Below are 14,159 nucleotides of genomic sequence, written 5' to 3' on the forward strand. Positions count from 1 at the left end.
GTTGCCTACCACTGCTGTAGGTTGTAAAAATTCTCAAAAGTAGATCTGAATGTTTTGCAACTTAAAAATATTCACAAAAGTACTAGTACATTTTGATCACATCGGGAGCTTTTACCATATATTCAGGAGACAATTAAAAATATTTAGTGGCAAAATATAAAACCATATGTAATTTAAATTGGGAAAAACTGAAAAATATATTCAATTTTGTTTTACAGTGATCAACATGTTGGTAAAATTTATTCCAAATGTTCTTCCTTTCTGGAGTATGTCAGAAAGTCTCTTAAGAAGCTTGGATTAGATGAATCAAAAGTGAGTATATTATTACCCATGGTTTTCATGAAATAATTTCTATGGGGTAAATATATATATAGTATAATATATATTTTAAATTATATATTATATATAAGAATATATAATGAATAAATATAATTCACCTTTAACATTTCTTCTATTTGTGAAAAAGTATAAATTATATTGATAGCAAACTTCCAAAATTTTTATTCCAATTCATCTTTCCTATGAATATAGATAGTTTGCTGTTTTATACCTCCAGGAGATTCGCCCTTGAGTTTTATTGAGTTAAATCATTAATCAACAAAGAATTAAGAAGCAAGGTAACAATACAGAAGTTATAAGTAAAGAAAGAAAAATTGGTTATAATTTTGAAAAGCATTGATGTACAGCTTTTGTAACCAGTAAAAACTAAACATTGTAAATTTGCAAAAGCCTTTGCATGAAAGAATTCTGGAGAGATGTAACATCATAGGAGTCCCAAGCTAATAACTGATAACATTATCAAAGGCATAAAGGTAACCTGATTGACTGACAGTGATAATATTTTAAAACTGAGGAAAAAAACATTCAAATAAGTCAGTAACTGAAATATCAATTTGAACTTGGATTACTCTGATAGTTTAAATTTATTATAAGTTGCAACAAACAGGTGGTTAAAAGAATAAAATGGATTCCTTAAAAGAGAATAGTTACACAGACATGATTAAGTTATATCAGAGCTAAAATTATTAGTGGCCGGCTCTGTGGCATAGTAAGTTAAGCATCCACCTGTGGCACCAGATTCCCATATGAGCACCAGTTCAAGTCCCAGCTGCTCCACTTCCAATCCAGCTCCCTGCCGATGGCTTGGCAAAGCAGTAGAAGATGGCCTGCACCTGCGAGGGAGACTTGGAAAAATGCACCTGGCTCCTAGCTTCAGATCAGCCCAGCTCCAGCCATTGTGCCCATTTGGGGAGTGAACCAGTGGATGGAAGACCTCTCTTTCTGTCTGTAACTTTGCCTCTCAAGTAAATAAGTAAATCTTAAAAAAAGGATTACTATTTATTTTATCAATTCTCTCTCTAATCCCCAATTGTTTTCATACTTAAAGCAGTTGGACTGGTAGTAATCAGTTTCCTACCGTGTAAAATTACTATCTGCTTCCTAGCTGTTTATTTGTTTGGTTGGTCATTTATTTATTTATCCTGCTTTACGTTCTTTCTCTGATATTTCTGGATCTGTGGTCTGGTGCCTGACACTAATCTGGAAAAATTTCTGTCCTTATTACTTCAAATATTTTTTTTTCCTCCTCTCTTCTGATAATCTCATTAGTTATATTTACAGCTTTTTGTAGTTGTCTTTTACTGTTGATTTTTGTGTTTCTCCCCACTATATGACATTCTGGGAAAGTAAAAACCATGGCCAGTGATCGTTAGAGTAAGGAAGGAAGGAGGGGTGAACAGGCAGAGCACAGATTTTTACAGCAGTGAACCACTCTGTATATTATAATGGGGATACATGTCCTTATGCTTTTGTCCAAACTCATAAGATACATAACTCCAATGGGAAGTCCTAACATAAACTGTAGCATTTGGGTGGTGATATTTCAGTGTAGGTTCATCAACTGTTGTGTGCCACCCTGGTGAGAGTAAGAAACACAGACTGTTGTGCACAGGGGTAGAGAAGAGAACCAAACAACATGATAAAGCGTAAAACAGGTCGTGCTGGGGAAAGGAAGCAAATAGATAAGTATGTTTTGGGATTAGTTTCTTGCTTGTTTTTTAGTTTAAGCAGTAGGAATTGAAAGAACACAGAGTGTCTCTCTTGCCCAGAACAGTTGGAAGTGGGAAAAGTTTTTAAAACATAACCAAGATTATCTTCCTAATCCAATACAAATCATCAGTGGATGTTAGAAATGTTGGTGAGAGATTTTGAAGTAACATGATATTTATGCATTCTCAAAGTATCTCTCCCAGATTATCTATCCATTTCAAAATGGATAAACCTGGTTAAAACCCCAGAACCAATGATCAGAGTTACTATAACAAATAATAGCACAAACTGACATCATGTGCCTCAAAATGAGATTCACTGAAAAGGACATAATATCATTTATGTAATATTTTCTATTGAAAAATGCCTAACTAGAATCTACTCATGAGGAAACATTGAGACAACTGGCCTTTTCAAAATGTATTAATATCATGAAAAACCAGGAAGGCTAAGGAACCATTCCAGATTAAATGAGACTAAAGAGCCATCACAGCTAAATGCAGTGCCTCATGCTGGATTGGGGGCTTTTTAAAAACTCTGTAATGACCGTTATTGGGAGAAGTGGTAACATTTCAATATAGACTGTAGAATAGTTAATAGTGTTGTATCAATATTAAATTTACTGAATTTGATTACTGCATTTATATGAATACATTGATTCTTTGGGGCTACTTGCTGAACAATTTAGGCATAAAGAGTCATGATACCTTCAGTTTACTGTCAGATGGGTTAGCAATAATCACAATATTAATAAAAATGAATGGATGGGTTGAAAAGGCATGTGCATAAATTGGTGAATCTAAGTAATAGATATATCAGTGTTCTTTATACTTTTTTGACATGTTTGATATTTTTTAAAAAATTTGTAAAACCTCGGTGCATCCTCCAAACCCAAAGGAGGTGATCTTCATACCAGGTTAAGACAAAGTAGTGCTTCGTAGAATGCAAAGGTAGCCTGCATTCTTGGAAATCAAAGCCTATCCTGAAGTACCATAACATTTAGTACCTAGAAGAGTGGGAGCAATAAGAAAGGATGAACTGGCTGTAATAAAAGGACAGCAATTGTTTCAAGCCTTTTTAGAGTCAAACTTAATAGACAGCTTCATTAAGCCTTGAGACAGTTACTGTGGCCCAGACCAGGCCTCTTTATCAGTTTGATTCTGACCAAACAACTATGTCCTTATGTGGCCGGTCATCCTGACCCCTACTGACATGACTGCCCACCAAAGTTGCTGGCCAACAGCCATGAAAAAACACGTTTGGACAGATTCCTCACCCATCAATCAAGCTGACTTTTGCCCCACACAACATATTACTCATTGTTCTCATTTTCTCATTAAGATTTCATGTTTTAGGAAAATACTCCAGCAAGCACATTGAACAACAATTTAATTTGCGTTCATAGCATCTTTTCTCTAACTTCTATGTAGAAAGGCACTTTGCATTAGAATTCATACTTTAATCAACTTGAATTTTTTCTGTAGCAAAATATTATGGAAGATTCCACTTTAATAGTTTAATTTAAAAGTGTCTTATAGTATACCATCTCTTTGCTAATTGATTGTTGACAGATTGTCAATAGTCAAAACACCAAAACCTAAAAATTCATATATGATGGTTTCTTTTGGCAAATTCATCAGGCTCATGGAGGTGTTTAATTTTATGCGTATTGCTGATATTTATAAAAAATTTCAGAACAGACTTAGTTGGAAGGCTATTCTGAAATTTCAGTAGATGTTGGAAGGGAAAAAAGAAATCACAGGAAGGTGATTTGGAAATCACTGTTCTGAGAACTAGACAGTAAATTATTTCCTCTTCCAGAGACTAATTAATTAGTTCTTATCCACCATACCAGGACCTGAAGCTCTGAAGAGATCACTTCTTTGCAAGAATGTCATTTTTCTTACTGCTTTGATATTATATGTACCAGAACTCTAGTACACACTTCTTCCCTAGGAACCTTTTGACTCCACTAAACAGGCACAAGTACAGTACTTTTCATATACTCAGCGAGGCATGGAGTTTTAAGACTTTGGGGGAAGCTTTAAGGAGAATCCTATTTAGAAGTCAGTTTGGGATTTTCCTGGCTGAGAGTTCAAATATTTATGTATATGCTATGTATCTTTGACTTATATTCTTTGACCTGCATCTTCTATTCTGTACCTCATCACCTGCCTTCCAATGCTAATAATCACTTTTTTATGGTTTGTTTCTGTAGATTTGAATTATTTTTTTAGGTTCCAAATGAGATCGATCACACAAAGTTGTTTTTCTTCTGTTTGGTTTATTTCACTTAGCAAGTATAATATCCTTAAAGTTTATGCATCTGTGGCAGATCACAAGATCCCCCTTTTTAAGGCTGAATAATATTCCCTTGTGTATATGTAGCATTTATCCATTTATTCATTGATGAGCAGTTAGATTGTGACTGTATCTTGCTATTGTGATTAACAGTACAATGAAAATGGGAGTATAGATATCTTTTCAGGGTGCTTATTTCGTTTCCTTTAGATGGGTAACAAGAAAAGAATAGATTACAGATTTGTAATTCTGACAAAATCCCAAGCCTATCATGCCTTAATTCTATCTCTCTTAAGCCTTCATTGCTTTAGCATGTGACCTTTAATCCCCCAGCAAGTGTTAGACTTGAAGCACCTTTAGTGTCTCATGGGATCATCAATGATTTTTTGGTCTTGCCTCCCTAACAGTGAAGATCTGTACTAAACCCCACTGCGACTTCATACCACCTTTTGTTCTATAGATAAAGAATTGAAAAATTCGAAAAAGATGCCAAAATGTATTAGCCCAGTATGGGCCTGAGATTCACACCCTCATTTATTTAATCTCTCCCTTGGCTCTTTCCTTTGCCCCTCTTCCTACCTGGTTAACCTAATACCAGTCCATTTTTGTGCAGGTGACCAAGCTGTATATACTGTCTCAACTCAAAGTGTAGTACAAGGAGCACCTGCAACAGCAGCCTCTGGGACAGACACAATGAATTAGAAAATACCTTCTGACAAGGTCCAAATGATTTTATACACTCTTAAAATTTGAAAAGGATTGGTCTATACTAGGCAGATCTCTTCTTACAAACCGAGCTCCAGACTTTTATGTGTTTATCAGGGACTCCAAAATCAAATGTTCAGACAGTTGTAAGGTAAAAAGGACACAAAATTTCCTTCTCTCAAAAAACTAACATTCTAACTGAGAAGAGAAGAAATCACTATTATTTTGCTTCCTGTCAAAAGCCAGATTGAGAAATTTGTGATTTGAAATGATTTTTAAAAAATATAGTGAACATATGTCCTGGCTTGTCCCAGAGAGTCCTGCTTTACACCTGTTTTATTTCCCTAATTATTAGTAACACTAATGCTTCACTCTAAAAAGTGTGACAAATTATGTTATCTTCCTACTTTTAAGGGACATGCTATCCATACATAATTCTAGATATCCAAGCCCGATTTCTATATCAAATTACATCACTAGAGAGCTATACTCCTGTGTTTACATGTCTACACTCATCATAGATCATCCCCATATGGATACATTATCAGAATTATGATTAAGTAGTTTACTTTTATCAAGGTTTAAAAGAGGAGGAGATGTGCTATTTGGTTATTTGATTGCAAGAAATAAAAACTTACTCATATTTTTTCAAACATTGGTAGAAGATTATTCCATGCATGCATTTACTTAACAGAAAGACTAGAATCATTCAAGTTTTGAGGAACCCACAAAGGGATGACGGCCGAGTCTCATCAATGTACATTGTTAACTATAGGCAGGATGCAAAACAGCCCATAATGACAGAGGGCATTTGGTGTACCAGTTAAGACACCTTCAGACATCCACATCTCACATCAGAGTTCCTGGATTTGAATCTGAGCTCTGCTGCCATTGCCACCTTCCTGCTTATGTGGCACTCTGTGAGGCAGCAGTTAATGGCTCCAGTACTTGGTCTCTGCCACCATGTGGAAAATTTAAAGGGAGTTCCCTGCTCCCAACTTTAGCCCAGCCCAGCCCTGCTGTTGCAGGTGTTTAGAAAAGTAAACCAACAGAAGGTCTCTCTCTCTTTCTCTCTCTGCCTCTCAAGTAAGTAAATAAATGTTTTTTTAAACCTTCTAAGTTATTTTTAAGAGAAAATATAGTGTGTTTTCTATAGTCACCCCACCATGCAATAGAAGCACAGAACTTCTTGTATCTGTCAAACTATAACTTACTACCCATTAGTCAACCTCTTCCTCTTCCCTTCTTCCCATCTCACCCCTGCCTCTGTTAATCACCCTTATACTTTTAACTTCTATGAGATCACCTTTTTTTATTAGACCCCACAAGTGGATAGATACTAAGTTGTTTCTAATTTTTGACTGTTGTTAATACTGCTGCAATAAACATGGGAATGCAGATGTCTCTTCAATAGAGTGATTCTGTTCCCCTTGGGCCAGTAATGGGTTAGCTGGGTTACACAATGACCTATTTTTAGTTTTTTGAGGAATTTTATGCCTCAAATTTTAAGCCTCCTAAAATATTCTTTAGAATTAACATATTACTTTTTCTTGTATCTTATGATGTATAGATTTGAGCCAGTTAAATTTTAAGAAAACCACAAGAACTAATAATTATACTTCCAAATAGCCATCAAAATCAGTATAATTGTATTCAAATAATATCTAATAATATCTAATTTCACATACATTGAAGATAAAAATATTGCCATTAAACAATAGAAAAATCTCATGTAATGTTAGTCTAATTCTGTATAAAAACCATAGTGCCTTTTAAAATTGTCTTTATTTTTCAAGCTAATTACAGAAAAACATTAGGTACACAGATGTTCCCCTGGCAACCAATAGCTCTGAGGAGTAGTAAAAGATATTATAACTAAAAGAATAAGAACAAATAAAGGGAAAATGCATTATTATTTTTTATTTAGGAAAAAATTAAAAGCTTCTGAATTATTAATACTACTGTTAATATAGGAAAAAACAATTTTAGTGTGATTTTTGATAAGAATTATTGAAGTTTATATTATGCAATGGTTTATTTAATTCAGATGAAATAATATTTAATTATACGATTTGCCAGCCCTCATTTTTAGGATGACTATGAACTGAAAGTAATATTTTTTGAAAATTTCTATTTATATAAAAGGAACAAATGTCAGGTATTTCATATATATACTTTTAAGGACATAATGATACTTCCCACCCTACCTTCCTTTTCTCCCTCGCTCCTACCTCCCTCCTTCCTTTCTTATTTTTCTCTTAATTTTTGCAGTGACATGCCTTCAGTTTACTTTATAATCACAAGCTTAACCCGCCACTAAATAAAGAATTCAACAAGTAGTAACTAGGAAAACCACTATTCCTCAGGAGTATAGACAAAGGCTGTAAATAATCAAATCTCAAAATATTGTATGGTAAAATTTACTGTTCAAATGTTAGTAGGTTCAAATTTTATTTCTATTAGCAAATAAAAACATTTGAAATTTGTGTACTTCAGATGTATGTTTACATTCAAAATAACATTTGGGGAAGCACAAAATGTTTGGATGAGGGTACTTCAAAAATTTCATGAAAAATGGAATTTAAAGGTAAGCTTATTTTGTTGCAAAATATTTTGAAATCTATTTGTACACAGGATCTTCAAAAATTCATGGAGAATGTGCATCATAAATAAACTGTATGTGGTCTCCAATTTTTTGCACCACAATAAACTTATCTTTTTTATATTCCAACCTTGTATTTTCTTTTTAAGATTTATTTATTTATTTCAAAAGCAGGTTTATAGAGGGAGACAGAGTAAAAGAGTTCTTGTATCCACTGGTTCACTTCCAAAATGGCCACAACGGCCAGGGCTGGACCAAGTCAAAGGCAGGAACCAGGAGCTTCATTCCATTCTCCCACATGGGTACAAGGTCCCAGTTTGGGCCATCTTCCGCTGCTTTCCCAGGCATGTTAGCAAGGGAGCTGCAATGGAATGAAGCTGCCAAAGCACGTACTGCCGCTCTTACGGGATGCTAGCATCACAAGTGGTGACTTAACCTGCTGTACCACAATACCAGCCCCTACACTTATTTTTTTAATCCCATCTTTTAATGAACTTTTTGAAATACTTTTCATAAATGAAGAAGAGGCACATTTCCCATGGAAGAGAATATCAAGTAATATATGTGGATATTCTACCCTCAAGGAAATGGAACATAATTCCCATTGCTAGGTGCTAGCTACGTATTGTGACTTTTGTTCAAAGAGTGAAGAAACCTGACAAACACTAAATCAAGGTCAGCATTGATAATGAAAAGTCTTATTGATAATATGTATCTTTGGTATAATGTGAGGAATATAGCACCTTGCTCCTGTGGTCTTTCAAAAACCCTAACTCCAGTCTATTTATGAGAAAAACATCTGACAAATGCCAACGGAGGAGTACTCTACAAAATACTTGAGCATTGCTGCTCAAAGCTGTCAAGATCATTCAGACAAGGCAAGTCTGAGAAGCCATCAGAGCCAGGAGGGCTTAAATGTAATGTGGTATCTTGGAGGCATTCTAGAACTGGAAAAGAGTATCAAGTTAAAACTAAGGATATCTGATTAAAATGTGAACTTTAATTAATGTCTTTTAATATTTTTTTGAATTTTTAACTGACATCTTAAAATATTACTTATTCATAGGTTATAGTTGACAAATTTTGATGCACATATAAAATATCCAGATCAGCATAATTGGCATCTCTGTCACCTAAAACATTTATTACTTCTTTGTGTTAAGACCATTCTAAGTTACCACTACTTGCTGTTTTGTAATGTGCAAATAATCTTTGTCAACAATAGCTTTCCCATTGTGCTATAGAACATTAGAAATTGTACTTCCTTTAAATCTCAAACTATGTGTGTTATCAGATACAGTGAACTTAATAGAATGATGATAGAGGCCATGAGGAAATGCTTCAAATTACAGATCTCAACCAAACCTAGTGGAACACAATTCTCCAAAAGGTCATCAACTGAGAAACAAAATCAACAACCCTCAGTGTGATTCTTTCTTGTTTGGCACAAAAGAAGAACACAAAAAATAAAAGACCCAAAGAATCACAATGAAAAACTATTTGTAGAAAGCAAAATTGCAAAGATTATAAGTTCTGATTTTTCTGGCAATGGCTGATTCTCAGGATGGTAGAGGTAAAGGACTAAAGGTTGTAAATCACACACAGACACACACACATGCAAGTTTGTGAGACACAGATTTTTGCTGCCTTAAAGCACAAGCATGAATCCAGTCCAACTTGTTCTTTGAACACTTGGTCTAGGAGATACTCATTTAATTCAAAGATGGATGAAATTTTAAAAGGATTAGGAAGTAGATAATCTGCATGGGTTCTATACTAAGGGAGAGATCTTTTCTTGAAGGTTACTCAAGAAGTTAGATTAAACAAAGCCATGCTTTCACTGTTACCCTTTTCTGCTAATTCAAAAAAATTTGAGCTCAGTAAGGAAAAGAATATAGGTGTCAGCACTGTGGCATAGCAGGTAAAGCTGCCACCTGCAGTGCTGGCATCCCATATGGGCAACTGTTCAAGTCCCAGCAGCTCTACTTCTGATCCAGCTCTCTGCGATGGCCTGGGAAAGCAGTAGAAGATGGCCCAAGTCCTTGGGCCCCTGCACCCATGTGGGAGACCTGGAGGAAGCTCCTGGCTCCTGGCTTCAGATCAGCTCAGCTCCAGCAGTTGCGGCAATCTGGGGAGCGAACCAGTGGATGGAAGACCTGTGTGTGTGTGTGTGTGTGTGCTTCTGCCTCTGCCTCTGCCTCTGCCTCTCTCTAACTCTGACTTTCAAATAAATAATAAATCTTTAAAAAAAGAAAAAGAATAGAGGCTTTTAAAAAGATTCTTGGCTCTTTATCCAGTCTTTCATTTGTTTTTACCACATGTATTTTGACAGCAATTTCTTCTGTTGAATTTCCTTTATTAAGCCTTTCACAAAGGCATTCAACTTCAGAAACATCTTTTCCTTTTGTATTCGTATTTCATTGGTTATTTTACAATAACATAATTGTCATTAAGAAGTCCAGAAATAGGCAAAATTGATTCAGTAATCAAAGTTCAGCTGGGAGGCACGGAAACATGTAAGTGAACTAGAATGTAATTTGCTAAGTACAAGAATTCAGTATACTGTGGGTAAATGTTTTAGGGAAAAAAATAGATGATAGTGATTATAGATGGCTTTGTTAGCTGAATGTTAAGAGAAATTATGTTGAGTATGAAGCAACACCATTACTGTGTTCCTGTTGCCTTGGAATTTTTCTCTAGGATATATAGTTTTAGATGCAGTATTTACATATTATTTTTATTCAAAAAAGTGTTTAGTGAACTCCTATATTCATCAAGCATGGAAATAAGTGATAATAAATATTTCATCACTATTTACTGACATTAAACAATATTAATGTGGTGTTACTAATAATTTTATTTATGCATGCCTAATAACCTATAACAATGGAGAAGATTTAAATGAAATTATTGTTTTATAGATTTGCTTTGTGAATGCCCTTAGAAAGAACTTTTCAGACACCTAATGTTGTGTTAGATTGATGCCATGTTTATTTTTCATGGGAGATGTTTGATAAGGAAAAATACTATCAAGTTCATTATTGTTGTTTTTATCTTGAAGCTACCAGAAAAACTTATAATGGAATACTACGAGAAGTATAAGCCTAGAATGAATGAACTGGAAGCTTTTAATATGGTAAATCTCAAAATTAAACATATTAAATTGGATACATTGCTAGACTTCAATAGGGTCTTATTAAATTTTATTATGGAGCCAGCCAATCTGTATTGTTTTTTTTTTTTTCTTTCTGTAGAAAGACTGTTTTGGATCAGTTCCTATTTCAGAGCTGTATTAGGTGTCAGTAATGTAATAAAGACAACACATGGTGCATTTCTCTTAGAGTGTGTTATAAATGCATGGAATGAAGTTTCAGAATCCTTTGAACACGTATTGGTCTCAATGGCAGTTATTTCACAAGCATTCCTTTTAATGAATTTCATTCCTAGTCCCCTTTTAAAAAACTTTCTACCACATATGATTGCTTGTTGGATTCTACTCCAAAGTCACTTAGAGGCCATTCTTTTCCTGTCACTATTAAAAACTATCTCTTCAGTGTTCTTTTTCTGAAGATGCACAGTGGGTATTAGAAATCTGATCTATAAAAACTTATGTGGATATATTTTCCTAAACATGAGTGTTAAAGAAATAAGCTGGTCTCTTTTTTCTTTTTCTTTCTCTTTTTTTTTGTTTGTTTGTTTGTTTTTAAGTAGCACCACTCTATATTATTCTTCTTTTAGTTGAAAGTTGTTCTGGCTCCTTGTATAGAGACACTGATTCTTCTGGATCGACTTTGCTACCTTAAAGAGCAGGTAAAAAAATTTTTAATGCATAACAAATATCTTTACTTAATACAGTGATCTGAACTTACTTGCTTAAAATAAGGTTATTTTACATAAACTAGTAAGATAATTTTTCTCATGTTTTCATAGTTTAAATATTCATTTTACCTCTTTTAAACATGTAAGCATGTGTATGACAGATGTTTTCAGCAAAGTTGCTATAATAAAGTACACATTCTTTTTAATTGTGTGGCAATTGCCATACATAGGCAGTGAACACATGCTACCATATATGACATATTATATAGCAAAAATTAATACCATGCATAAAAGATATTGTGTACATATTACATTTTGTGAGAGTTTCCTTTTTAATTCACTTATGAACTTTTGGATATAATCATTAGCAGTAGAAAAACTTGATTCTGATCAATGAATATTGCTTCTGTTTTAAACATTCTTATTTATCTGAGTGACAAAAACACTGCTTTTTGGTTATATTTAGTGAAAATATTCTTTGCAGATGAGATGTTCAAATCAAACCCATTTGTGGACTCAGCCTAATATTTCAAGTATAAATCCTTTATTTTAATTGTTTTACCATATTGGGAGTTCTGCCTTCTTCTCCTCAATAGTCTGCTAGGGACAAATGGATTTGAATAAATATTGCTTTGTCCTAATTTATATTTTTATGGAGAAAGGCAATTTTTAAATATTGAAATAAACACTTTCTTAAGTGGACTGCTAACTCCAAATAACCTTGATTCCCAAGTTGGTAGATGACAGAATTAATACCTATTTCACAACTTTATTTTTCCTTTTTTATTTTAATTTTCATTTTATTTGAAAGCAGAGAGAGAGAGGGAAAACAGAGAGACAGAGAGACAAAGATCTTCAATGTGCTGATTAACTCCCCAAATACCTAAAATGTCTGGGGCTGGGCCTAGCTGACCAGGAGCTAGAAATTCAATCCAGGTCTCTCAAGTGGGTGACAGGGACTCAACTACTTGAGCTACCATGGCTGCCTGCAGGATGCACATTAGCAGGAAGCTGGAATCAGGAGTGAAGCCAAGACTCAAACCCAAACATTCTAGTATGGAATTATGGGTACCCCAAGCAGCATCTTAAATGCTGAACCAAATGCCTGCCCTTCATTTTCCTATTCAAAACAATTTGTATTAATCTAAGTACAGTATTTAGGCAAACAGTATTCACAAAGAGTGCTATGTTGTAATGAAACAATAGAATCATATGAGTATTAATTTTAATATTTTAAACATTATAAAGGTAATACATATTTATATTACAATTTGTTAAATACATAGAATATAAGACAGAAAATTGAAAGTAATCAAGATACCATCTTTTGAAATAGCCTGTTAAATTTTTGTTGTATTTCCTAGTGATTCTCTCAAATATATGTGTACACATTATTTGTACCTTCATTAAAATTAAAATCAAATTATAAATGCATTTTTGCATCAAATTTGTTTCCTTTATTTGAAATGTTCTTGGGTTATTGGCAATATCCAATTTTTCATGATCACAGCAAATAAACCTTGTAATTCACTTTCCATGTACATCTCTAATAATTCCTTCAACATAAACTCTTGAAGATAAAATTGTAAATATTAATGTTATTTTGCAAAGAGTAGTTTTACATAATTTTTATGTGGTCATAATTATAGTTTATGGCTTGACTTATTTTTCCTTGTGTTCTTCTTCTAATCGTTGTATATCTAAAACACCTGTCAATTTGCAGGAAGATATTGCATGGTCTGCACTCGTGAAGTTGTTTGATCCTGTGAAATCTCCCAGATGTTATGCTGTTATTGCTCTGAAGAAGCAGCAGTGATTTCAGTTGAAGCAAATTATTCGATGTATCTGTTGAAACTGTTGCTAAGATTGCATTTCTAAACACGAATGTCCTATGGTGTAAATATTTTTAAATCACTGCTATATATTTTAAATAAACAATGAAATAATGGCTAACAGAAAGTCATATTCCACTTTTTTCATTGCACAAGCATACACTAATAAAATAAGCACCCGTGAAAATATTATGAAAAGGTCGACCTGCATTCCTGAGTTGGTATGTCAATAGGACATTGTAATCTGAGTTGTAATTCTTGTTCAATATTTGAGATTCTTGATATTTGCTACATATAACATTTTCACTTTTAATGAATAAAAGCAGATGAAAGGTACGAGTGTAGATAGAGTTGTAAATTAGTTGTATTTGAAGATTATTTGCATTTTCATTTGGAAGAGTTGTCCACATTACCAAAAGGGAAAAATCTACTTCTAAAGGGAAGAACAACCCAGGAACCAAGCCAGCTATACAAATTGCCTAATATAAAGCACATTTTGCGCTGTTCTTTAAGTTACTTCTGGCAATATTCTATACTGTTAAAGAAGTGAACATCTTGTAAGTGAGCTATTCACTCTAAGGATTCGTGGGACTATTTGTCTTACTGAAACAAGGTGACGGGTTGGCACTTCATGGAATTACCTTATGTTCTCTAAAGCAATCCTGAATAAAGAGTGGACAGAATGAAGCCAGCATCCTGCTCAGAACGGAGCAAGTTCCTTTCATTAGCAGAAAGCTTGTGGTTTCTAATGCACAAAGAAGAAATGGACAGCTAGGATCAAGTGTCCTTCATGCCGAGCCAAAGAGATTATAAAGTTCTTCAAAGCAGAAAAAGTAACTTTCTTAAATTTT

At 34.0% G+C, this 14,159-nt stretch overlaps 1 protein-coding gene across 9 annotated transcripts in view; it reads left to right on the forward strand.

The window, feature by feature from the left end:
* The window catches only part of METTL25 (methyltransferase like 25), a 112,480-nt gene extending 99,045 nt beyond the window's left edge, over nucleotides 1-13,435 (forward strand). For 5 of the 9 annotated variants that reach the window (XR_016216218.1, XM_002711367.6, XM_008256851.5 and 2 more), the window contains 4 exons: nucleotides 219-312; nucleotides 10,719-10,793; nucleotides 11,396-11,467; nucleotides 13,200-13,435. Coding sequence is in view for 4 of the 9 variants with exons in the window: in XM_002711367.6 (XP_002711413.3) it covers nucleotides 219-312; nucleotides 10,719-10,793; nucleotides 11,396-11,467; nucleotides 13,200-13,292 (334 nt within the window). In the remaining 5 variants the exon portion in view is untranslated. Of the gene's footprint in view, nucleotides 1-218; nucleotides 313-10,718; nucleotides 10,794-11,365; nucleotides 11,468-13,199 lie in introns of all 9 variants that reach the window. The other 4 variants (XR_016216217.1, XR_016216220.1, XR_001793373.4 and 1 more) reach the window with 2 other exon arrangements.
* Nucleotides 13,436-14,159: the final 724 nt, after the last annotated feature.

Source organism: Oryctolagus cuniculus, chromosome 11 (genome assembly GCF_051225735.1).
Source record: "Oryctolagus cuniculus isolate XC-2025 breed Fujian yellow rabbit chromosome 11, ASM5122573v1, whole genome shotgun sequence".
NCBI lineage: Eukaryota > Metazoa > Chordata > Mammalia > Lagomorpha > Leporidae > Oryctolagus > Oryctolagus cuniculus.